Below are 26,050 nucleotides of genomic sequence, written 5' to 3'. Positions count from 1 at the left end.
CGAGTCCCTAGCCAGTTGGTGGAAGAGAGTCCCCCGGGGTCCCCGAAGCTGGCTCCTAGTCCGCCTGCCCTCCACGGCCCCTGCCTGGGAGCACCGGTGCGCCTTTTCTCTTTGGGGACGAGGACTGGGAGTGCTGTCGGTTGGCTTCTTTGTTTGGGGGAAATCTCTGCAGTCCCGCAGTGTTACCTGAACTCCTTCTGCTTCTTGGTTCCCTAAGAGGTAGGGAGAAACTGGAAACTCGCTGAGATGCCGGGAACGATACGGGCGGCGCGGCGGGGACCGCTGGGCCAGGCTCCTGGAGGGCCCCCGGGCGAGGTGCAAACGTCCCGTCAGTCCCGGGGAGGGACTGCTCGCGACTCAGGCCCCGTTGCGGCGACCCGCTGGCGGCGATCAGGGCCGGGGCCGCCTGGACACCCGGCACCGGCAGGAACCCGCCCGGGAGGAGCCGGTCTGGCTCCTCCACTTGCGCTCGGTGCCGGGTTGGGGGGAAGGCGGGGCACCTGGGCGCTTCGGTCCACCTCATCCTGTCCTGCCCGGCTCGGCACAGTGGCACCCTGAGTGGTCAGGTGCTCCAGTCTGGCAGTGGGCGCTCTGCTCGAGCACGGGTCCAGCTGAAAAACTGCCCCACGTCCAGAAAGTTTGTGCGCCGAGAGCCCTGAGCGCTTGTGGCAGAGGAGGGCCTTCGCCCGCTCCGCCGTAGGGCACAGCGCGGTGGCCCTGAATCCTGTTCAGAACGCCCTAGTGGCAGGCCTGGTCACGAGGAATCCTGGTGGCTTGTTTGGGAAGGAAAGGATAGCACGGCGGCCCAAGGTGAGCCCTGTGGGCAGGGAGCACCCAGGGCTCGGCTTCGAGGCTGCGCAGCCCTCCCCTCCGTGCGAACCTGTGCAGTGGTCCCGTGGGAAAGATGAGCGCATCGCGCCCAAGGCAATGCCTGACCTCACGGAGCTCCCAGCCGCGAGAACCTCCCGAATCATGGAAAATTACAAAGGCTACGCAGCCCAGTTACAAGGCGTTTGGAAAACCTAAAGTGAGACTAAGGTTGTTGACCTGTCCCAGGAGATCTGGGAAGGTACTCCAGGAAGTGGGGATGGAGCCAGCCTCCCCTGCAGGAAGGATGGGGGTTGGGAGAGTGGCAGGGAGAGTTTACCAGCGCAAAGGGCCTTGGGGACGCAAGTAGCTAAGTCAGTCCTGGCTCCTTAGCTGCTGCTGTGAAGGGAGGGCCTGGTGGGCCAGGTAACCAGGAGCTCCCCCAGAAAGTCACTGGAGGTTGCTCAGGACTTCCCCACCTTTACTGAGTGCTTTTGAAGAAGTGGGACCTGCCCTGCTCTGCTGCAGAACTACTGGACAGATGAGATTAGAATGAAACCTAGCAACACCCTCAGATAAGGACACACTAGGCTGGAGAGTTCGGGGTGCATCCTACCGGCTGAGACCTCTGCCTGGAGACGGCCATCTACACCTCGGCCTCTGGTTATTTTTAATTATCAACTGGTGAGCTGGCTGGGCTTTTATTCTCTGCTTGGACATTTGTTTGGTCCCCAGCAGCTTCCCTTATTCCCACCAGCCAAGGACAACCTTCTGACAACAAGCTTGTGCTGTTGCTGGAGCCTCAGGCAGGGCCTCCCATGTTGCTAGGTGCTGGCCTGCCTGGCACCGTTGGCCGCTGTATCTTGAACTCAAGTCACCTTAATTGTAGGAGTATATTTGGCTGCACTGGCATTATAATAATAACCACAGACATTGATGTGGCACTTTTTTCAGCCAGGCATCATTGCAAACCCTTTATAATATACTTAACTCAATTGTAAGGAAACTGGGGAAGAAAGGTTGGGTAGCTTGTCCAAGGTCTTGTAACCTGTAAGGGGCAGAACTGGGGATAAACATGGCCTGTCTGGCTCCATAGGTCAGTACTTCCAGTGTCGGGCTCTGAGTTGGAGACACAGGATGCTTAGAAGGGGCTTTAGTGACAATCGGCACTGTATTGATTGCTTTTGCTCCTTCCCTGGGTTCTCCCTCCAGGATGTTGGAAAGTTACCAGCAAGTGGAGGAAAGGAGGGAAGGAAGCTGGAAACAAGGCGCCCAGAATCCTGATTGAAAAGGGCTTGTTCCTGGGCCAGGCTCTGGTTCTCCCTGACCTGAAAGAGTGCAGCTCCTGCCCACAGCCCCACCTGGGCTCCGTGCTGCCCCCTCTAGCAGTATGACACGGCCAGAGTGCCTGGAACTCTGAAAGGGGACCTGCGGAGGGCTGACCTCCTAGGCCATGGAGGCATTGAGTGACAAGACTCTGGTGCAAATGTCCCGTAGGTGAAAAGGTAGATGCATGCAGTACCTTATGCCAGTAACCACCACCACCATCATCATCATTGGAGTGTGTTGTCCCCCTACCAGGAAATGTAAACCAGAAGTCTGGCTGATAACTTTTATTCTTTTCCACCTGAATCTGTGGCAAGATTCCCTACGGGATCTTCGTAATAATATGGGATCATTGCCTTGGTCCCAATTATTGCATCAGACTCTGAGAATGGGGTCCAGGCATCTTATTTATTTATTTTTTTTCTAAGCCCTCTTGAAAATTCTGGGTTTGGGGAGCACTGATCAGATCTAAGCCTTGAACATTGAGGTAGAAAGGAAAGGTGAATGGTCAAGGGAGTGCTTGTTCGGTTTTGGTTGCTGAAGACTTGGAAGGTGGCCTTGCTAATGGGGAGAGTGAGGCCAGGGAGAGCTCCCTGCGGGGAGCCAGAGAGCCCAGGAGCATTGAAGGCCCAGGTGCATTTCTGCTCTCTGGTCCCTCCTGCTCTGCACTCCCTGAGTGTCCCTCATCCCACAGTCACCAGGTCTTTGCTACTCTTTCCCACACCTCCTTACTTTCCAGGACACCTGCCAGGGGATCCTCCAATATGGGATACACTGCGTGGCCTCAGGATTGGGGTGCAGGAGCATTATGTTGAGAGCTGAGGCCTGTAAGGAGTCAGCCTTTGTGGGGCCCCTCCTGGCCCTAAGGGTGATTTGGGAAGCCCTGACTTGCAAGCACCAGGAGTATGGGCCTGGGTGTGAAGGAGGGGGCTTATGATGTCCCCATGGCCATTCACCACCCTGGCCCCACCTAGCCTGTGGACACCTAAGGAGGAGGAAAAGGGGGATCTGTGACAGGGTAGCAGCTTGGTTGAGCACACAGGCAGCTCTTCAGGATGACCTAGAACAGAGGCTGGGCTCCAGGAGGAGGCAGAGCCTGACCTGGGACTTGGTTATTCCTAGTCACTGAGCAATGGTCGGGAGAGAGGAACTGAATGAGTGGAAATGCGCTGGTTGGGAGTCGAGGCTGGTTTTCCGGCAGGGGTGTGGGTAGTTACTTTTGTTGTAAACAGAGTGAAGTTTGAGAGGGCAGGAAACTCAAAGACAGGCTTTTCATCCTCCTGAACGTGAGTCTGGGAGAGGGAGGTGAGGGCTCTGACATCTACGTGTGGACGGCGCTGAGCCATTGGGCATCCATGGCAGGAGGGCAGGAGGAGTTTAGGGCACAGGGTTGTGGCAAGAAAGCAGGAAGTGTTTGAAGGGCACCTTGGCTTGTGGTTGTGGCAGCAGAAGTCTGGAAGTTCACTCAAGGGCAGACCAGGTGGAAAAATCGGGGCTGTCAAGTGGGACTCAGAATGAGAGGCTGTGACGATTTGATTTGTTAGAAAAATATTTTCAAGTGAGGTCTGACTTGGCAGATGGAACTAAGCTGAGGCTTTTTATTATTGCTTGTTTGTACGAGGTGCACAATGCAGTGTCAAATTCCCTTTAAGGCCATTGCTTTCCAAGGGGCTGTCCTGGCAGGGCACTCAGCTTGACCCCACTGCAGTATAGCCCAGGGGTCATGGGAGACCATGCTTTCTAGGGATGATGGGCTTGGAGTTCTTTGTGCAAGATTCTGATAACAGAGAATTTGCTGACATTTTCAAGTTCACTGGTAATGATGCATTTATAAGGAGTTGGGAGTAATATTGAAAGATCACCATGTCTGGTCTCGATGCTCAAGCCTAATTCTGTTCTGGAATATGTTGGAGAAATGATCCTCCAGTCTTGAAACATACATTTTTAGGTTTGAGGAATCTGGTACATTCTAAGGTAGCTCCAGGCCATATGTGAACTTTCTAATTGTTGGAATCTTGATTTCCCCAGATAGAATCCAAGCCTGCTCTTCTGGAAATTCTGATCATGATTCTGGTATTGTCCTTTGGATGTATGCAAAATAAATAGAATTCCTTTTCCATGTAGCCGGCTTTTAGGTGTTGGAAGATAAACCTTATCTGCCATCATTATGTTATTATTGAGTGCTCATGATGGGTTGGGCGCTGAGCTACGGCCTTGCTGTCTCACTTAATCCCTGCAACAACCCTATTTCTGTATCATCCCCATTTTACAGATTGACTTGGACAAGTTCTTTAAACCTTAGCCAGTGGCTTGTGTGTGGTGTTGAAGTCTCCGCCTGGAGTGACCTGAGGGCCTCTGCCGCCCTCCTGCCTGTCATGCCAAGTTGCACTCAGCTTGGGGCACCTGGACTCCTGGGAGGTCACCCACTGTCCTGACTTGGGCTGCTGGTGTTGTCTGGGTGTGGGCATCTCATCGCCCTCTGCTAAATTTCATCTTACTCATTTGGCCTTTGGAATTCAAAAAATATATTTTTTTTCCTGCAAATTGCATTGTATTTCAAATTTACATTTCCGATCATCTGCTGTTGGTATATAAAAACACATAAATTTTTATATTGATCTTGTATCCCTCAACTTTGCCAAACATGCTTATTAATTTTTTCCCCAATAGTTTTTGGGGTACAGGTGGTAATGAGTCGTTTACAGGAATAGAAACTTGGATGATGCGGGCAATACCTGTCCTGAGGTGATCTTTCTGTTTCTCGCTCAACCTTTCTCTCTCAGTAGAACTCTTGTGCCAATCATTGTGTATGCAATTTACCCGATTATACATAAACAAGTTTCTGCTGAACAGCCACTGAAATCCACTGTTGGCTAACTTTCATTTAGTCGTGCATTCTATCCTTAAGAGGATAGAACATCTCGTTGTATAATGTGATGTTAGTGCGGTTATTTTGGCATAAAGGGCTCTTTTTGATGATTTGGTCATTGGCTGGGATGTGTCCGTGGATGGTGGTAGTGCTGTCTGGAGTTTGAAGAAGGGGCACTGAGTCTGAGGCTGTCTGTTCCCTCTCACACCTCCAGCAACTCGAACTGTACCAGTCACACATGGGGGCTTCGAGAAGGAGCAGGTGTGTGCACAGTGGTGCACAGTGAGGTCAGTGGAGACTTCATTGCAGAGAATACCCCTGGATCTTGGGTGGGAGTCAGTGTCTACGAGCCTAACTTCATTCGCGTTGGCTTGGTTGTTTGGAAAGTAAGTCTCCAGTAAACGTGTCCTGAGATCTCCAGAGGAGAGAAACTAGGAGAAAAGATTCTTGTTTTGGCAGTAACTTCATCGCGTCATGGGATGCGGATACGATGCCACAGCATCGTCCTGCTGCATGGTGGTCAGGCAGGTGACTCATGGGCTGACTCAGCTCTCAGTCCAGGATGGACCAAAACAGTGCGAGGACAGCTGCGTGCCATTGTGAGATTCAAGTGGCTGACACTGTCTGTATTGAAGGAGGAGCTCCCTGCCAGCCAGGAATGGAGACTGAGTGCCATCCACTGTTGCTCTTTTGCACTTAAAGGAAAATTTCCCCGAGTGCTCATGATGGTTGGCTTTCCAGAATTGAGAGACATCATCCCGGTCCTTTAAATGACAGGAGCAAGCATTCGCTAAACAGCATTGTCTCTCGCCATCTACGTTACATCTTGCTCCTTTCAGAAACGAGTTAATGAGATGTACAAGCTTGTGTGAATGAGGAAATGCCTGTTTTGAAGATGAACAGGACTGAGTGTGATTCCCTGGTCTTTTTGGGACAGCAGTGCTTCCCCTTGCAGATCTAATGTCAGAGCGGGACATTCCCCCCCTTGTTTTATTTTCAGCTGGAGAATGTTTTTGTTGTTGTTGTTTGTTTTTGTTTGTTTTTGTTTTTGTTTTTTTGAGACAGAGTCTCTCTCTGTCACCCAGGCTGGAATGCAGTGGCCTAATCTTGGCTGACTGCAACCTCTGCCTCCCAGGTTCAAGTGATTCTCCTGCCTCAGCCTCCCAAGTAGCTGGGACTACAAGCACCCGCCACCACACCCAGCTACTTTTTGTATTTTTAGTAGAGATGGGGTTTCACCATGTTGGCCAGGCCGGTCTTGAACTCCTGACCTCAGGTGATCTGCCCGCCTTGACCTCCTAAAGTGCTGGGATTATAGGCGTGAGCCACCGCGCCTGGCCCAGCTGGAGAATGTTATTGGCAGCATCACTCTGGTCTTCCATTCCAAAGTCCGTGGTAGCTGATTTGGGCACACTGAATATTTTTGTTTATCATGTTCTGATTGCTGGAAGAGATAGGATTATCCTGTGACTGCCTCTGGGTCCTGTGGCTTTTATTTGACAATTAATGGTGGTGGCTCCCGGTGCTCCTTCCCTGGCTTCCTTGTTAGGGATCGTGAGTGAATAGCAAGTGTGGGTTTTGAGTATTGATTCTTCACTCCTTTCAGAGGGCTTCTGAGCTGGGAGAGCCGCCAGTGGGATCAGATTTTCACTTCCTGAAACTTCAACCAAACCTGTAACTGGGGAGATACGAGAGCCGAGAAACCAGAGGCGTGAGAATGTGTTTGGTTAGGCAGGACTCTTTGAAAGCAATCTTAGACGGTACTGAGTTCTTTGCTGCTTATGAGACAAGAATGCGGGATTTATTGTGTTGTCAGGCCTGAGGATCCTCTCTCTTCACAAAGCAGACATAGGCAAGGTTTATTAAGATGTGACTAAAGGCTAAAACGTTTTCGATACATTTTAAATGGTGATCCTTCCCACCTGTATATTAGTCACTTTCCTTTCCTCATACCCAGGAAGGTGTGAACTCTAGTTTTAATCCTAGAAAAAATCCCAAAGCTATGACATGACCTGGTTCTTATATTTTTATCTGTACGTGAAGAGTAAATAAATGATCGGTGTATGTTTGTCGTAACCTGTTTGGTGAGGTTTCTCGAGACTAAAAAGCCATATACTCATTTTCATTCATGGCAGGCTGTTGGGGTTTTATAGTTTAATGATTCAGCAACTAGTTCTGCTTAGGACACAGGAAAGCAATGGTGTGCTGAAGTTGGCCCCACTCTACTTGGCTCCGTGGTGGGCTTCATGTTGGTAGCCTGGGAATACTTACCGAAGGCAAACCTGCAAATCAAGACAGCCCTCTTTTCCTTCAGCAGGTCGTTAAATGTTTATCAGCTTTATAATTCCTCTTATTTAACGGAAAGTTATATAGCATTCATTTTATGCTAAGCATGAAGCACTTCATTAGTATTAACTCACTGAATGCCCTGGAGGTAGGTGTTACTACTATCTGCATTTGCAGATGGGGAAACTGAGGCACAGAACCTTTGATAGCTTCCTCCAGGTCATGGATAGTGAGTGGCTGTGCCTGAGTTTGGATCTAGAGTCTAGTCTCAGAGGTCAGGGGCTGAACCACTGCCCAGTGCTGCCTGCTGCTGTTTGAGCACCTGCTTTGTGCCAGCAGGTGGGAAATATCCTTCTGTGGGCATGTCACAGGCAGTGGACCCTGGTCTGGCCAGCTCCAAAGCCCAGAGCCTCCTCCAGGCTCTTGTTCCCTCATTGGGAACACGGTCTTGTGGATGGATAATCTTGAACCCCGTTTCTTAAAATATTCTTTGGTCATTTAAAGCCAAGTGGGAAGCAGTGGAAAAAAGCCCTTTATTTGCTCAAGAAGTGCATGTTAAAGAAAAAAAATCGTCCAACGACACTTGTTAAAGATGGTGAGGTGAACTTTATTCAGGACCATGGAGACAGGTACAGGGACCACAGCCAGCAGATTTTGCAGTGGGAAAAAGAGACTGGGATCCACTTGAGTACAGTATGGGCAAGTGGGAGTTAATTTATAACCAAGGATCAGGGTGGGGTTGGTGGGTAGAAAAATCACTAAGAGAAAACATCAAGGGTAAGGGGGATTCTGGCTAAACCAACCAAACAGGATTCTTGCTGAAGACAGGCTGGGTGATCAGACATCACCTGTGGCACGGTGGAGGCTGAGGAACCCGATCAGATATCCAGAGTGATCAGATACCGAGGGTGGGAGGTTCTGGCTAAGCTGACTGAGCAAGGTTTTTTGCTAAAACCGGATTTTACAAGGAAATGCACAGATGGCCTAGAAAGTTCAGGATCTGGATATAAGTTTGATCAAGCAAAGAATCTTTGTCCATGGAGAATGATGTCAGAATGTGGCTTTACTATAAAGCATTTCGTGTTGATGGTATCTCTATCTATCATTGTTAACTGTTCACAAAGGACAACAAACGAAATGGCCCACAGCTTTCTTTTCATTACTGCTAATCTTAGCAATAGTCAAAATGGTTGGCTCTGAATTTCTTTCTTTTTTGGGTTTGGGGTAGAAAATTGAGTGACTGTGGACGTGTTTTATGGATTATTTTAAATGTATGTATCTATTAAAAATTGGGAGGGCCCACATGGCCTGCTTTAAAAAGTCAACCATGAGCTGTATCTGGTGCTGAGCCCTGGACCACCCGCTGGGCGGTGGGTGGCTACTGGCAGTGCCTGTGGACGTTCTCGGGGAAAGACGGTCTGATTACACCCGCTCTTCCTCAGTTCCTGGTACTGTGAGGCACTCCTTCCCCACTCTCCGGGAACCCTCAGCTTAACACAATGGTGGTGATTGCCTTGTCCGTTTTCCCATGAGGACCCTGAGATTTCAACAAGGTTGAGTAACTCACCCATCAACACTTCCAGGGAGCTGTGTTGCCAGGAACTGGCCCAGGTCTTTCCCTCCTGGGCCTATCTTGTCCTTAACCTCTGCCGACCTTGATGGGTTTAGTTACCTTGTTGTGTTTCTTCAGTGTTTTATCCCATGCAGTCTCCCTTGAGTAGATGTTCCGTATAGGGGATATCACAGCTGCCTGGTTAGAACTGGGTTAATTCCAGCAGGATGCCTGGGCTTAGTGGCAGTGGAGTTGTGGGTGGCCTTGAGCCCCAGGCAGTCCCCTGAGAGCCCTTCCCGATGGATGTTTGAGTCACTGAGTGTGTTCCTTCTTCTTTCTGGTCAGGCTGTCCTGGCCGCAGCACTTACAATTGCACCCCATCCTCCTACCCACTCTGATCTCAGAGGAGAGTGCTTCTGCTGTAACCTCTAAGGTATAAGTGGGTCCCAAAGTCCTTAAATATGGAGGGATGTGGGGAAGCAGTGGTGAAGAGGCAGGCCAAAGGTCAGCAGGCAACACTGGTCTTTGCTGTAGGTAACCTTCATCTAGAGATTCTTCTAGTTCTTTCCAGATTTATCTTCTAAAAACTAACTAAATATTACAGTCCTGTAATTCTTTCTTCTAGGTCATATTGAACATTCCAGATACCTATCATTACTCGATGCTGTTGATAAAAGCAAGATGGCTTTGAACTCAGTAAGTGGTTAATTATTACCTTCCTGACCTTTTCTTTGTTCCTTTGTCATTCTGTTACTCCCAACATTGTTTGGGGTCAGCAATTGCAAGGGCTATTTGTAGGGAATGCTGGGCCACGCTGATGCTGTTCAAGGCACCCTCTAGAAAGAGTGAGTCAGGTGCGCAGCCACACAGCTGCCCAGGTGAGTCGCAAAAGCCATGGCTGTTGGGTAGACGTGGGTGATATGCATTCTCACCTTGACTTCGTCCCTTCCTGCTTTGCAGGGCAGGGGGCAGGGACAAGGAGTGGGGACAGATGAGGCAGGATGGCGATAACAGGGGTATGTCCCAGGGAAGAGACTCACGTGGGATCCCTTCGATGCCCAACTGAAGGACTAGGAAAAGTCATAACTGCGTGAGGCATGGGCCGGCCCTCCCTCTCCCTGGAGCCCACTCCCTTTGGAGACAAATGTGGCTAATCTCTGCTCCCCATTGTAACTGACCCATTTGCCTTACACCTAAAATAAATGCATTTAGTAAAGAGTTTTAAACACTTCCTAGATTCTATATCTGGAAAATATACCTTGTTTTCCCCTTTATTTGTTACTGATATTCATTTTTTACTGGGTCTGTGTTTAATTTCAAGTCCACTGCTCAGGAATTTTCAGGGACAAACCTGCTTGCTAGTGGATGGCAAGTTCTTAGATGGCTGAGATTGCAGCCTCTGGCTCCCTCATTTAGATGAGAGATTACCTTGTGTTTTCCCTCCGTGTGCTGCTCTGGTTCAGAGTTGTAATCTTCGGACTTTTGAAGGATAGCATTAGTGAGCTATTAAGTGGGGGTGAACTCTGCGGGCCTTGTTTGGCTCATTCCATTATAATCAACTTCCCTGGAGGCCTCATTTAAAGTTCTAAGAGCTATGCTGCCTCTGCTCAGAACATCTGTCCGTTGAGTACAAACTTGCTGTCATTCTCTGAGGTCAATAAGAGACAAGGGGCAGGCTGGGCACGGTGGCTCATGCCTGTCATCCAGCACTTTGGGAGGCCGAGGCAGGCAGATCACCTGAGGTTGGGAGTTCAAGACCAGCCTGACCAACATGGAGAAACCCTGTCTCTACTAAAAATACAAAAATTAGCCAGGTGTGCTGGCGCATGCCTGTAATCCCAGCTACTCAGGCGGCTGAGGCAGGAGAATCACTTGAACCTGGGAGGCAGAGGTTGCGGTGAGCCAGGATCGCGCCATTGCACTCCAGCCTGGGAAACAAGAGGGAAACACTGTCTCAAAGAAAAAAAAAAAAGAGAGAGAGACAAGGGGGAGAAATTAATGAATAGGAAAAAGTTTTGCATGGGGGCCCTTAGATACAGATAAGAGGAAAAACATGGCCTCCCAGAATGGCCCAGCCAACAGATAACCAGGTAGAGCTGAAAGAAGGGGAAGATGTGGGCTGGTGGGGCCCAGAGTGGCCTGTTTGGGGCGAGTCTTGACAGGGTAGGCCTTGGGAAGGCAATTTTTAAGTAGGCTGAGGAAGGGGAGGTGGGCATTCTAAGAAGATAGGCACCAGCTGAAGGACAGAGCTGAGAATGAAATGCTACTTCTAGGCAGTTCCTTTCACATTTATGTATGGCCACACTCTGACCCAGAAAATTCATTTAAAGGGATGTAGCTACACCTTTCTATCCTCTGCACAAAAATGCATGTAATGTGTAAGAACGTTTATTGCAGCAGAGCTGCTAACAGCCCATGTTGTGAACCACTCAAATTTCCATTAATAAGAGATGGTGAGTGAATGACGATACATTCCTTATATGAGAGAAGAGGATGTAGAAGAGGTATTTGCAGGATAACACAGAGACTATGCTCCTTCAGGCACATTTCTTCACTCAGTTTTTTTCTCTGCAAAATGGTTGTATTAATTCATACCTGTGCCAGTCTTGCTGGCAGCGGGAGGGATTATGGTGAGTGATCAAGGAGATTATGAGTACAGGAGCGTGGCAGCAGCTGAGTTCTCCAATGTCAGCTATTATTCTTCTCATTATAATTATGGTATTGCTAGTTTATAATTTTCTATATCAACATTCAAGGAAAAGACTGGAGGAACTAAAAGTATAGGATTTTGGCTTAATGGATTCTAACTCCAGACCTCTACACAACTTTTTAAAATTATGACTATATTTTACTAAATCCCAATGTCTGCCACTTTTTTTTTTATTTTAAACAATATATAGCCCATTGGGCAAACTTGGGTTTGCACGCTTGGCTTTTCAGCAGATGCGAAAGCCCTGGGGTGGTTTTGCCCTGGCTTGTGTGGTTCTCGAGTTTGAGTCTGTGTGTCTCGAGTGGGTCAGGGGCCCCAGAGCTTTGCTGCCATTGATTTCTCCCCAACAGCAAACAAAGCCTCACAATGACCTCAATTTTCCTTCTTTCTTTCTTTTGAAGGACCCATTTTTCATGGTACTTGTCTTGACTGTTTTCATAGTGTTTTTTTTTTTTTTTGAGACGGGAGTTTCGCTCTTGTCGCCCAGGCTGGAGTGTAGTGGCGCGATCTCCATTCACTGCAACTTCCGCCTCCCGGGTTCAAGCAATTCTCCCACCTCGGTCTCCCAAGTAGCTGGAACTATAGGCGTGCACCACCATATCCGGCTAATTTTTTGTATTTTTAGTAAAGATGGGGTTTCACCATGTTGGCCAGGCTGGTCTCGAACTCCTGACCTCAGGTGATCCACCTGCTTTAGCCACCCAAAGTGCTGGGATTATGAGTGACCCACCGCGCCCAGCCAAATCTGTATTTTTGTATGTAGAGGGAAATAATTTTCTCAACTGTAATCGTGAATAAATATTGTATTAAATTTTCATGAAGGAACTCCTGTTTAATAAATGGACATGTAAGAAAAAAAGAATGAATAGTAAAACCAAACCAAAACAGAAAACTTTGGTAATTGAAAGTTCTGGTTAGTTTTTATTCTAAATAAGTTCAATGTTTGACATAGTTGTAGACACCTAGGGAGAATCTGTAGTACCTTTTCTTTTCTTTTACTTTTTTTTTTTTTTGAGACAGAGTCTTGCTCTGTCGCCAGGCTGGAGTACAGTGGTGCGATCTCGGCTCACTGCAATCTCTCCCTCCCAGGTTCAAGCCATTCTCCTGCCTCAGCCTCCCGAGTAGCGGGGATTATAGGCGCCCGCCACAATACCCAGCTAATTTTTGTATTTTTAGTAGAGACAGGGATTCACCATGTTGGCCAGGATGGTCTCGATCTCCTGACCTCATGATCCGCCCGCCTCGGCCTCCCAAAGTGCTGGGATTACAGGCATGAGCCACCACACCCAGCCTTGTAGTACCTTTTTAATATCTTGTCACTTTCTTATTAATCTCTAACTGTACAAGTTGTATAGACAGGATGCATATTTCACAAAATAAAATAAAAACATTATCAATTTAAAAGATCATTGGTATAGCTGTGATATGATGTGATAGTTTGTACGTAGCCCTTTAGTGCAAATAAGAGTTTTATATTATTCATCTTCTTTTCAATTGTTTAGGGGTCACCGCCAGCTATTGGACCTTACTATGAAAATCATGGATACCAACCGGAAAACCCCTACCCCGCACAGCCCACTGTGGCCCCCAGTGTCTACGAGGTGCATCCGGCTCAGTACTACCCGTCCCCCGTGCCCCAGTACGCCCCGAGGGTCCTGACGCAGGCTTCCAACCCCGTCGTCCACACGCAGCCCAAATCCCCATTGGGGACAGTGTGCACCTCAAGTAGGATTCTCTTTGTGTTTATTTCCTATAATAAGCCCGGGGTCCTGGGTCTGCCTCCACAGTGGGCTCTCTGCTCCCACCACCACTGTCGCCAGCTCTCCTGGTCTGACCCTTCTCTTCCATCTGCCGGAGCCAGCCTGTCTTCATGCCTTTCCACTCTCTTCCTGCTGGGTCACAGCTGTCGCCGCCAGGCCTAGCCTCTTGCCTAGGGCCTGCAGAGACCTCCGTCTTCTGTTAACTTCTCCTGTACAGCTTTGCCTGTTCTACTCAGCGTAGGCTTTCGAGATCACCTTCTCTGGGTTTCTTGGCTGTGTGGTTTATTGATAGCTGTTCTTGAATAAATGGTAAGCTTCCAAGAGCAGAAATCAACTATCTTACCTTTCTTTGTCATATAGTCCCCTGGATATGACAGGTCATGTTTAAGATGCTCTCTGTTACTTTGTGTTTAGTGGATGACCTGGCTGGTGCGGTTGTCGCACAGAAGTGTCTGAGCTGTCTCAGTGGGCTTCAGGGTCCTGCAGGTGGCCGGAGCAAGAGAGTGAGCGTGGGAGGACTGGAGGTTAAATTTTATTTGCTGTCACTTCAGTCCCTCCTCTTCCTCATCCTTCCATTCATCTCCTTTCTTTGCCATTTCATTTGGTCTCATGTCTTTCCAGTCCGCCCCCTCTTGCACTGCCTCCCAGCTGTTAATTCAGGCTAGTTTCAGTGCTAAGAATTGCCCAGGTGGAACCCGCACAGCAGTGGCTATGCCAAAGATCTTTTACATTGATCTTTTAATTGATAGTGTTTTTATTTTATTTTGTGAAATGTGCATCCTGTCTCTACAACTTGTACAGTTAGAGATTCGTCAGAATGTGAATTTCCATGTGTTCACATCACATAATCAGTCTTCAACGTGATTAATGCCAGTGCTCTGTGAAGCCCTGTCTGTCCCCACTTCTCCTCTGCTCAGGACAAGTGCTGTCGCTCCTGTGTTTCTACCCCCCCTCTCACCCCCTCACCTTTCACAAATGGCTCTTCCACCCTGTTCCTCTCCGGCCACCTCCTGTCTCTAAGTTTTCTACCCCTTCATGAGCCTTCCTTCCTTTCTCTCCCTTCTCTCTTTGTCTCTTTCCCTCCTTCCGATGCTCCCCACCAAGCAGATACCTGTGTTTGCACTGATGTTCTTCTGGGGGTGGTTGGGTAGGTCAAGGCCAGTGGTTCTCAATCAGGACAATTTGGATTCCCAGAGACAATTGGCAGTGTCTGGAGACAGTGTGGATTGTTACAAGTGGGGAGGGGGTGCTGCTCCGAGGTAGGCACCGGGGATGCTGCTCAACCTCCTGCAAGGCACAAGACAGCCCCCCGACAGCAAAGAATCCTCCGGGCAAAATATCGCTTAGTGTGGAGGTTGGGAACTCCTGGTCTTTGTCCATTGTGGGGATGGAAAGCAGCCAGGGTGAAAGGGTTAAGGAACTGTCTGTGTGAGCTACCCCCCTAAGAAATGGCAGTGAAGGTCTTCTCCTGAAGTCAGCATCTCCAGACGGTGGTGTTCCCACCAGTGACGGCCAAACCCAGGAAGGCAAACGAACCCCTGGCCCACCTGATGGACACATTTCCACGTTTCCCGGGAAAGACTAGATGATGACAGAGTTGGACGGGGATATATCAGTCCCTTATCAGTTGCTTTTATAAGGGAAGACTATGAACCTACATGTATGATTTTTGCATTATAAAACTCGTAGACTCAAAAATAATTTAGTAATTTAATTGAACTTACCCTGGTACTATTTTTAATAAAACACTGTCGGCATCTAATATATAGAAATGTATACATTTTGAAAGTGTAATGTTTGGCTTTGAAACTCTTCTCCCAGTTATTGAGTAGCACCAATTCAGAAGCACCCATCAGGAGTATAAGGAATTTTTCCAGACTTAATGTATTTATTTGCTTTAGCTACAGCCGTAGAAGCTGGATGATTGAATAGGAGCGAATACGCAGCTTAAAGCTTAGGCTTTGGAGAATCGAAGGTCCATAGTCCTCCAAATGTGCATGTGAAACAAGCAGTTAAACATGAGAAACCATAAGGCTGAGTTGACAAACTTAAGTTGGTCACGACTGAGGGAAATGGATAGTGGGTTGTGTGTGCATGGTTTTTTTGTTGTTTGTTTGTTTGTTTTTTGAGACGGAGTCTCGCTCTGTCGCCCAGGCTGGAGTGCAGTGGCACGATCTCAGCTCACTGCAACCTCTGCCTCTCAGGTTCAAGCAATTCTCCTGCCTCAGCCTCCTGAGTAGCTAGAACTACGGATGCGCTACTGCGACTGGCTAATTTTTGTATTTTTAGTAGAGACGGGGTTTTGCCACGTTGGCCAGGCTGGTCTCGAACTCCTGACATCAGGTGATCCGCCTGCCTTGGCCTCCCAAAGTGCTGGGATCCACTCCCAAAGGGCATAGGTGGCATGAGCCACCGTGCCCGGCCAGTGAGTTGTAATTAAACTGTGCAACAGCAGCTGTGACAAGCCAAGACCCAGTGGTGTCTGTACTGACCACGCGCTGACTAGAGACGCCTGTCCAGCAAAGTAAACTTAGGGCTTCCCGCTTTATACACGCTCCTGGTGAGACCTGTACAGATCGGCACATGCTCAGTGTGAGGTTCAGGATACCTAATTGAATAGCCCTCATCTCAGCAGACCAGTCATTTTATCTTGGATAAAACGGCACTCGGGAAGCCATTGATGGAGGAAAGTGACCTTGGTAATGGGCCAGAGAGGCCATCTGGAATTTCTCTCATGAACTACCTTGGCCCCAGCTTGCCTCCATCATATATAATCATTGCAGCCGAGTTATGAGAACATTGTGTGCCTGGGCATGGCCCTCAGACCAGTGGTGCTAGCCTCATCTGTGAGACTGTTGGAAATTCAGATTCAGGTTGGGTGCAGTGACTCACACCTGTTATCCCAGCACTTTGAGAGACTGAGGCGAGTGGATCACTTGGGCCCAGGAGTTCGAGACCAGCCTGGGAAATATGGTGAAACCTCATCTACCAAAAATGAGCCAGGCATGGTGGTGCACATCTGTGGTCCCAGCTACTTGAGAGGTTGAAGTGGAAGGATGGCTTGAGCCCAGGAGGTGGAGGCTGCAGTGAGCCATGATTGTGCCACTGCATTCCAGCCTGGGCAACAAGCAAGACCCTGTCTCAAAAAAAATGCAATGCAGATTCATGCCCGACCCCCAACTGAAATAGAATCTCTGGTGATGGGAACCACCACATTCCCCAGGTAATTCTTAAGCCTGTAACAGTTTGAGAGTGATGGTAGAATTATCAGAATGTTGTCACAAAGAGAGAGGCATGGCATTGAGCCCTCAGCAGATGGGTCAGCTCTGAGCTTATTGACCTGGCAGACCTCCGGAGGCACAGGTGTGGCCAGGTGGGCAGTTTCAGGCTGCCAAGCCGCCTCTCCAGCCTGTGAGGGTCTGTTCAAATGCCTTTTCCTCCCCTCTCCTCCACCTCTGCACCTTTCTTCAGGGAAAGCTCCCAGGAGCTCCTGGACCTGGGGCTGCTGGGCATCACTGGGGTGATGGGGATGGACGCCCTCCCTCCTAGTCCATGAGCTGGCTGAGCCCAGCGTCTGACTCTGCCATACCTCTCTGGTGCCTGTAGCTATCTTCTGAACTCTGTGTGACTTTTGGCTTACCCTCTGACCAATAATGCTATGTCTCACTAGAGAAAATCAGTGACCTTTCCCAAATTCATTTTTTTCTGAAATGTGCCTTTCCTCTGAGTTTGGTATTTCTGCCCTTGGACCAAAAGGCCTGTGCTGGCGCTGTCCAGCAGGACTTAGGGACGCCATGGGAAGGTTCTACAGCTGCACTGTCTGACATGGTAGCCACCGGCCACATGTGATGACTGAGCACTTGAATTTACATCATTTTACTTAATTCTATGGAACATTAATTAAATAGCCACATGTGGCTTTGGCGGATGTCCGAATGGGACAGTAGCATCCATTCGCTAAACAGCCTTGGGTAAGACAATTTATTCTGCTTTGAGTACTGGTAACAGAGTAATGATAGTTTTTAGGACAGTATTATTATTTTGCTTATGCTTGTAATTACCAAGATGAGGTCTTAGTTCTTTTTTTTTTTTTTACATTAATCATCTGCCTATTTTAAGACCCTCTTTTAGCATACCATCCTTTTTTTTTTTTTTTTTGACAGAGTTTTTGCTCTGTCGCCCAGGCTGGAGTGCAATGGTGTGATCTTGGCTCCCTGCAACCTCTGCCTGCTGGGTTCAAGTGATTCTCCTGCCTCAGCCTCCCAAGTAGCTAGGATTACAGGCACCTGCCACCACGCCTAGCTAATTTTTGCATTTTTAGTAGAGATGAGGTTTCACCATGTTGGCCAGACTGGTCTTGAACTCTTGATCTCAGGTGATCCACCCACCTCAGCCTCTCAAAGCGTTAGGATTACTGGCGTGAACCACCGTGCCCAGCGAAGCATACCACACTTTTTAAAAGAGCCTAACCTCCGTGTACTTTGCTGAAGATCACAGCTTCCTCCTGTTGGTCTCCAAATTGCATAAGATTTAGTGTTATGGAAGAAGTAGGATCTTCCATGATATTTCTTAAAATTAAAAGTCACATTTTTAAGTGTATATGAAACAATTATTTCTTAATATGGTGTACTATGAAAATAATAGATAACATTTGAGAGCATGACTTCTAAACAACTCTGATCTGAACGTTGCACTCTCCTCCTTCTTCCAGAGACTAAGAAAGCACTGTGCATCACCTTGACCCTGGGGACCTTCCTCGTGGGAGCTGCGCTGGCCGCTGGCCTACTCTGGAAGTTCAGTGAGTGCAGGGAGCCTCGGTCCCACCATGTGCTCCTGCAGTCCCCAGTGCTCTGAGCCAGACCCTGCTCTCTGGGCTATTGAGACCTCTGGAGGCCCTCCGTGAGGTTCCTCTCTTACATAACGAGGCTGTCTCTCTTCCCTTCTCTTGTTTAGCTATGAGATTGACACATCATGGGGAAAGCATTTAGAATGTACCCAGTGCTTTGGGGTGCTTTGTGCCACCCAGCACTGTGAGCACAGTTTCTTCTACCTTGGGGGCCACACCCAGTTACCTGTATCTCACTGTACAGCAGTGGCTGTTGGGGACCAGGCCCGCCCCTCCCCGTCCCACCTCCTGCAACTGCAGCCTGAGCCTTCCCATCAGCCTGGGGTGGTGCAGACCCACGTGCCATTGTGGATCCTTGAAGTTACCTGTGTGGCAGAGAGGACGTGTGAGTGCCGTCCAAACCCAAACACTGAGAGGGTCCTTCCCATTGCCCCCACGGAAGTAAGGTGCCCCAGTGCCAATTCCACTTATACGTGCTGGTGGCAAGGACACTTCTCCTCCTTATTAAAGTGGAGGATTGGCTCATGCCTGTTATCCCAGCACTTTAAAAGGCTAAGGCAGGTGGACCACCTGAGGTCAGGAGTTCGAGACCACCAGCCTGGCCAACATGTTGAAACTCCATCTCTACTAAAAATACAAAAAATTAGCCAGGCGTGGTGGCGCACACCTGTAATCCCAGCTACTTAGGAGGCTGGGGCAGGAGAATCACTTGAACCCAGGAGTTGGAGGTTGCAATGAGCCAAGATTGTGCCCCTGCACTCCAGCCTGGGTGACAGAATGAGACTTCATCTCAAAAACAAAACAAAACAAAACAAAACAAACCAAACACAGTGGGGCCAGGAGTTGGAGGCTGCAGAGAGCTACAGTAATGCCACCGTGTTCCTCACTCCATGAGGCTCATTTGGTTTCTCAGCCTGATGGGCACCTCTCTTCTGTTTTCTTGGCAAGTGGGCAGCAAGTGCTCCGACTCTGGGATAGAGTGCAACTCCTCAGGTACCTGCATCAGCCCCTCTAACTGGTGCGATGGCGTGTCACACTGCCCCGGCGGGGAGGACGAGAATCGGTGTGGTGAGTCAGCCTTGGCCTTGGGAAGGAACTGCTCTGCTCACCTTAGAGACAGCAGCCGGGTCCAGGGCCCTTTGGGTGACTGGGCTTTGCCTGCGTCCAGTACGCTGACACATGATGTCATTGAATCCCTGCTCCAGGCTAAGCCCTGGGGCTCAGAGAGGTTGTGTTTCCAGCCCAACCTCGCCCAGCAGGTGGGAGGGAGATGACAGGGCCACCGAGGACTGTGTCATTGGAACCACACGTGCTCTGAACTGCCACAGGAAGTCAGTTAAGATGAGCAAGCTGTTTATAAAGTTGGAGATGAAGGCCAGGAACGGTGGCTCACGCCTGTAATCCCAGCACTTTGGGAGGCCGAGGCAGGTGGATCACCTGAGGTCAGGAGTTTGAGACCAGCCTGACCAATATGGTGAAACCCTATCTCCACTAAAAATACAAAAATTAGCCAGGCACGGTGGCGGGTGCCTGTAATCCCAGCTACTCAGGAGGCTGAGGCAGGACAATCACTTGAACCTGGGAGGCGGAGGTTGCAGTGAGCTGAGATCACACCACTGCATTCCAGCCTGGGAGACAGAGCTGTCTCAAAAAATTAATTAATTAATTAATGAAAAACAAAATTGGAGATGCAGTATGTTATTTCCAAAACAAGCTGCCTTTAAAGGTCTATCTGTTGTTACAGAGTGGGCTCATCTGTTTCATTTTCTTTTCTGTGGTTTATCTATTTATTTATTTTAATGAACTAGGAAGCATTGCTCCTATTTATGGCATACCATATGATGTTTGGATACGTGTATGCCTGTGGCATGGCTAAGTCAAGTTAGAACATGGGCCTTACCTCATATATGTGTCTTATTAAGAACACATAAAACCTACTCTCGTAGTGATTTTCAAATATGCAACATATAGTTTATTAACTGCAGTCACTATGATGTACAATAGATCTCTCGAACTTATTCCTCCTGTCTAACTAAGATTTTGTGACCTTTGACCAACATCTCCCCAGTGTTGTCACCCCCCACCCCCAGCCTCTGGTAGCTGCCTTTCTACTCTCTGCTTCTGTGAGTTTGAGGTTTTTACATTCCACATGTAAGTGGCTTCATGCAGTGTTTGTATCTCTGTGTCTGGCTTGTTCACTTAGCATAATGTCCTCCAGCTTCATCTATGTTGTTGGAAATGACAGGATTTCCTTCTTTCTTGTGGCTGAATAGTATTGCATTGTGCATACACTCCACATTTTCCTTATCCCTTCATTCACTGATGGACACTTAGGTTGAGAAAAATGCCGCAGTGAGCGTGGGCGTGCAGGTCCCTCTTCAACACACGGATTTCCTTTCCTTTGGATATAAACCCAGCAGTGAGATTGCTGGATCACCTGGCAGTTCTGTTTCTAACTTTTTGAGGAAACGCCATACTGTTTTCCATAATGGCAGTAGCAACTTCCACTCCCTCCCCCAGGGTGCAAAGGCTCCATTTCTCTTCTACACACTCACCAACTCCTGTTATTTTCCATCTTTTTGATAGTAGCCATTTGAAGAGGTATGAAATGATATACCTCATTGTGGTTTCATTTGCATTTTTATTTGTATTTTTCATGAATTTTTGAGGGTGATTTCAAGGGCAGTTAGTAGCTGGAACAGGGAAACGAGCCTGAGTATGAGGGTTGTGCTAATCATCCCCCTCCTGCCAGCTGCGTATGGAACGGGGCTCTGCAGCTGGCACGGAGCTGGCTCGTTTCTCCTTAAGAGCTGCCTTTTACTTTCTTCCTCTTCCTTTAAAACTTATTTCCCGGCCGGGCGCGGTGGCTCACGCCTATAATCTCAGCACTTTGGGAGGCCGAGGTGGGCGGATCACGAGGTCAGGAATTCCAGACCAGCCTGGCCAACATGGTGAAACCCCGTCTCTACTAAAAATACAAAAATTAAACAGATGTGGTGGTGCGGGCCTGTAGTCCCAGCTACTCGGGAGGCTGAGGCAGGAGAATTGCTTGAACCTGGGAGGAGGGGGTTGCAGTGAGCCAAGATTGCGCCACTGCACAATCTGCCTGGGTGACAGAGCGAGACTCCATCTCAAAAAAAAAAGTTTTTCCCAAGCACAGCCATGTATTCCAGGCTTGCGGATCAGCATTGGTGGTGGTGTGTGCTCTCATATCTTAGTTCCCGCTAAGCATAATCTGACATGTTTACACTAGAACCATTTTTTTTTTCTAGAAATAGAAATTTCAGAATTGTGGAGTCAGAGGACTTACCAGAAATCTCTTAGGTAGTTCTCCTCCCCTCCCTCAAGTGCAGTTCTAACCTCCTGGAGTTTTCTGTAGAAACCACAAGCCTCAGAGCTGGCCGAGAATTCTAGACAAAGAGTTTTCCGTGCTAAAGTAATCCCCCCTCTCCTAAGGGCCATCCTTGGTGGGGACTGGTTTCCTGTTACGCCCTCACTGTCAGTCCTGGCTGTGGAATTTCCTGGTGAGGAGCACTGGCCCGTGGATCTCGGCCCTTGTGCCGGCCTTGAGCAGGCCCAAGTGTTCCGTGTTCCTGATACCTTTCCTCCAGCACAGCCTTGCTTCTCAGAAAAGGATTAGCACTTGAAAATGATGCATTTGCTGATTAAACATAGTTCTTTTGCTTTATTTAGTTTCTTAAATAAAGTGGGGAGTTTTTGAGATTGAGTAGCGTGAGGTTAAGATAGCACGTGGAATGGCTTTTTCTTTTCTTTCTTTTTTTTTTTTTTCCTGGAGACAGGGTTTCACTCTGTTGCCCAGGCTGGAGTACAGAGGCATGATCACGGCTCACTGCAACTTCGACCTCCTGGGGTTAAGCGATCCCCCAGCCTCAGCTCCCCCAAGTGTCTGGGACTACAGGTGCTCGCCACCATGCCTGGCTAATTTTTATATTTTTTGTAGAAATGGGGTTTCGTCGATGTTGTCCAGGCTGGTCTCGAACTCCTGACCTCAAGCAATTCTCCCGCCTCAGCCTCCCAGACTGCCGGGATTACAGGCGTGAACCACCGCGCCTGGCCTGGAATGGCTTTTGATGTTCTCCTATGTGCACATGTGGGTGAATAAACACCAGCAAAGTCCTTATGTTACCTGAAGAGTTGCTCTCTTCTTAATATTTAAGTCGTATTTATTAAAATACTTTAATAGTTGTACACTATTAAAGTATTATTGGGTCAAAATCAAGGAAGTACAAAAGGGTATGCAGTGGAAAATCTCTTCTTCCTTGCTCGGCTTACTTACCTACCGCCCCTTCCCCCCCATACACCCCAGACACACTCACACACACACACACATGCACGCATCACTCACATACATGCCCACCTGCTTACCAGCCATTCACATTTCTTGGGGCAACTCATCTGAGTTGCTTCTCTTTCCAGAGAGTTTTTGCATAAAGAAGCACATGTATTTCTGCGTTACCATGACCCTGTTTCCCAGTAGTTCCTACCAGTTGACTGTCCTGCACTGGATACCATCCTGGACAGCATTCTGTAGGGAAATGAGCCGCCTGTTTTTCCCACCACGGCACAGTTGGTCCTTTGCATGGATGCACCATTATTGCCCCTGTCTCTTCTTGGTGGATCTTAAGGTTTTTTCCACCTTTTGCTGCAACACACACTGCTCCAAGTGTGTGAGCATATCAGTAGGAAACGCTTCCAGGACTAGGGTTGCTAGGTCAGAGGGTGTGTGGATCTGTAACCTGACAGACCTAGACCGGCTTCAGTTTGGTTTTATCCAGTTTCCATATTGATTATTCGTATAAAACGAAACAGATAAACATAACGCTGTGCCTGTATTCTCTCTTAGACTGGAACAGGCATAGGGTGCACTTTTAATTTGTCCATTTCATAGAGTAGAAATTGTTTTTGCTGAAATGCACACCTTAGGATGCTGAAGAATATGACCCGTCCCATGGAAAACATTAAAAAATGTGTGTAGCGCTTTCTTCCCAAGGGTGTGTGTGTGCATATTTTAACATTAATTCACTTTCTACTTCTGTTGCTATTCTTTCTGTGAGTCTTTCTCAGAATCTCAGAAAAGAAACTAAATTGTTCACTCTAGTTAACAATGCTGTGCTCTATACCTGGAATTTACTAAAAGGGCAGATTTTAAGTATTCTCACCACAGAAAAGATAAAAGAAAATGGTAATTATGTGAGGTGGTGGACGTGTTAACTAGCTTTATTACGGTGAGCATTTCACAGCAGATATCCAGTCATCATGCTGTACACATTAAACATGTACAATTGGGTTTTTTTGAGACAAGATCTCCTTCTGTCACCCAGTCTGGAGTGCAGTGGCTCAGTCATGGCTCATTGCAGCCTCGACCTCCTGGGCTCAGTCCATCCTTCCCCCTCAGCCTCCTGAAAAGCTGGGGCCACAGGCATGTACCATCATGCCAGGCTAATGCATATGTATTTATATTTTTTGGTGGAGATGGGGTCTTGCCATGTTGCCCAGGCTGATCTCGAACTCTGGGCTCAAGTGATCCTCCCGCCTTGCCCTTCCAAAGTGCTGAGATTACAGGCATGAGCCACAGCACTGGGCCTACATGTAAAATTTTTATTTGTCAACTATACTTTGACAAAGCTGAGAAAAAAAATCCTAATATTTAAAAAAAAAAAAGGACTAGCTTGAGACCTTTTCCAGCTCTCTGGCTTATCAGCTGCCATCTCTTCCGGACGCAGATAGCTGGAAGGGAAAGAAAATCCCTAAAATTACCCACAAGCCAAGAATGAAGTGTCTCCCTTTGAGCCACAGTGGCAGTTTTGTTTTTAATCACAGAAGTGTATTTCGAGCCAGGTGTGCTGGCTCAGGCCTGCAATCCCCGCACTTTGGGAGGCCGAGGCGGGGGGGTGAGGGGATCGCCTGAGGTCAGGAGCTCGAAACCAGCTTGACCAACATGGAGAAACCCCGTCTCTACTAAAAATACAAAATTAGCCGGTGTGGTGGTGCACACCTGTAATCCTAGCTACTCAGGAGGCTGAGTCAGGAGAATCTTTTGAACCCAGGAGGTGGAGGTTGCGGTGAGCTGAGATCGTGCCATTGCACTCCAGGCTGGGCAACAGGAAAAAAAAAAAAAAGAAGAAGAAGTGTATTTCATTTCAGTTACTTTTAAAAAAATGAACAGACTTTATTTTTTAGAGTGGTTTTAGGTTTACAGAAAATGAAACAGACAGTGCAGCGAGCTCCTTGTACTCCTCCCCAGCACACAGTTGCCCTGTTATGAACATCCCACATCAGTGCTGTGCGTTCATTAACACCGATGAACCTGATGCATACATTATGACGAACTCAAGTCCTGGACTTCACCCTTTCTCTTGTACAGTTCTGTGGGATTTGACAAATGCATAATGCTGTACAGCCACAATGATAGTACCGTCCAGAGTAGTTCTCCTGCCCTAGAACCTCTTGGGCTGCACCTGTTTCTCTCTCCCCACTCACCCCAGCTATCTGATCTTTTTAGTGCCTCCAAAGTTTTGGCCTTTTCAGGATGTTGTAGCGCTGGAATCATGGAGTATGTAGCCTTCACCACATACACCTTCCTTCACTTTGTTGGCTTCCTTCACTTAGTAATATGCATTCAAGTTTCCTCCATACGTTTTCATGGCTTGATAGCTCATTTCTTTTTAGCACCAAATAATATTCCGTCGTCCAGATGTAGCACAAGGTTTATCCATTCACGTAACCTGTGACCGACTCGCAGGTAGGATGCGGAATCACTCACCACAGAGGCATTAGACAATAATCAGACCCAAGTCATTTCATGGGGGAACAAGCCCACAGGTACCGGACTGTCCAGTGAGTCAGGGCCACTCGTAGGAAGTAAGAAGAGAGGCTAGAGCACAGCCAGGTCCTCACTTTATACTTTAAGCCCATGTATATTTCTCCTAAACCACACAGCATTGTTTCCATGCTTTCAGCTTTGCATGAATAACGTGATACTGAACGCATCATTTAGCACTTGCTCTCTTTCCCGCAGCACTGTTTTCAAGCTTCTTCCTGTTCATGATGCTCTGCTTAACCCTTTAGCTGCATGGGATTCTGTTCTGTGAATACGCCCACCCCACATATTATCCTGCCCAGCGAAAAGTCCCCAAAACTCTGGATGGTAGTTACCTCTAGGGAGGGAGAGAAGAGATTGGGAATAGGGAGCGACTTCAACAGTGTTTATAATGTTTTGTTTCTTTAAATAAAATAGCTGAGATCATTTCAGCAGAATGTTGATTTAGAGTCTCCTGGACAATAAAAAAAACCTTTTATCTTATAATATATATATTTATTTATTTATTGAGACAGAGTTTTGCTCTGTCATCCAGGCTGGAGTGGAGTGGTGTGATCTCAGCTCACTGCAACCTTTACCTCCTGGGTTCAAGCAATTCCCCTGCCTCAGCCTCCCAAGTAGCTGAGATTACAGGTGCGTGCCACCACACCTGGCTAATTTTTGCATTTTAGTAGAGATGGAGTTTCTCCATGTTGGCCAGGCTGGTCTCAAACTCCTGACCTCAGGTGATCTGCCCGCCTCAGCCTCCCAAAGTACTGGTATTACAGGCATGAGCCACCATGCCTGGCCTATCTTATTTATTTTTAAAAACAGCTTATTGAGATCTAATTTATGTACCATAAAATTCAAATATATAATTCAGTGCTTTTATATATAAAACATATATATATAATAGCTTATTGAGATATAATTTTTTATATAAAACAGCTTATTGATATGTAATGTATGTACCATAAAATTTAAATATGTAATTCACTGGCTTTTATATATTCACGAATATGTGCAACTATCACCACAGACAATTTTAGCATATTTTCATCAGCTCATAAAGAA

General features: G+C 47.8%; 1 protein-coding gene across 2 annotated transcripts in view; it reads left to right on the top strand.

The window, feature by feature from the left end:
- Window positions 1–26,050, top strand: part of TMPRSS2 (transmembrane serine protease 2) — a 43,764-nt gene that overhangs the window by 371 nt on the left and 17,343 nt on the right. For both annotated transcript variants that reach the window (XM_054542565.2, XM_024239540.3), the window contains exons 2-5: window positions 9,466–9,536; window positions 13,053–13,275; window positions 18,022–18,108; window positions 19,105–19,224. In XM_054542565.2, coding sequence (XP_054398540.2) covers window positions 9,522–9,536; window positions 13,053–13,275; window positions 18,022–18,108; window positions 19,105–19,224 — 445 coding nt within the window. In that variant the 5' untranslated portion in view covers window positions 9,466–9,521. The remainder of the gene's footprint in view (window positions 1–9,465; window positions 9,537–13,052; window positions 13,276–18,021; window positions 18,109–19,104; window positions 19,225–26,050) is intronic.

This window comes from Pongo abelii, chromosome 22 (assembly GCF_028885655.2).
Source record: "Pongo abelii isolate AG06213 chromosome 22, NHGRI_mPonAbe1-v2.0_pri, whole genome shotgun sequence".
Lineage (NCBI taxonomy): Eukaryota > Metazoa > Chordata > Mammalia > Primates > Hominidae > Pongo > Pongo abelii.
This window is presented reverse-complemented; position numbering and strand designations above follow the sequence as displayed.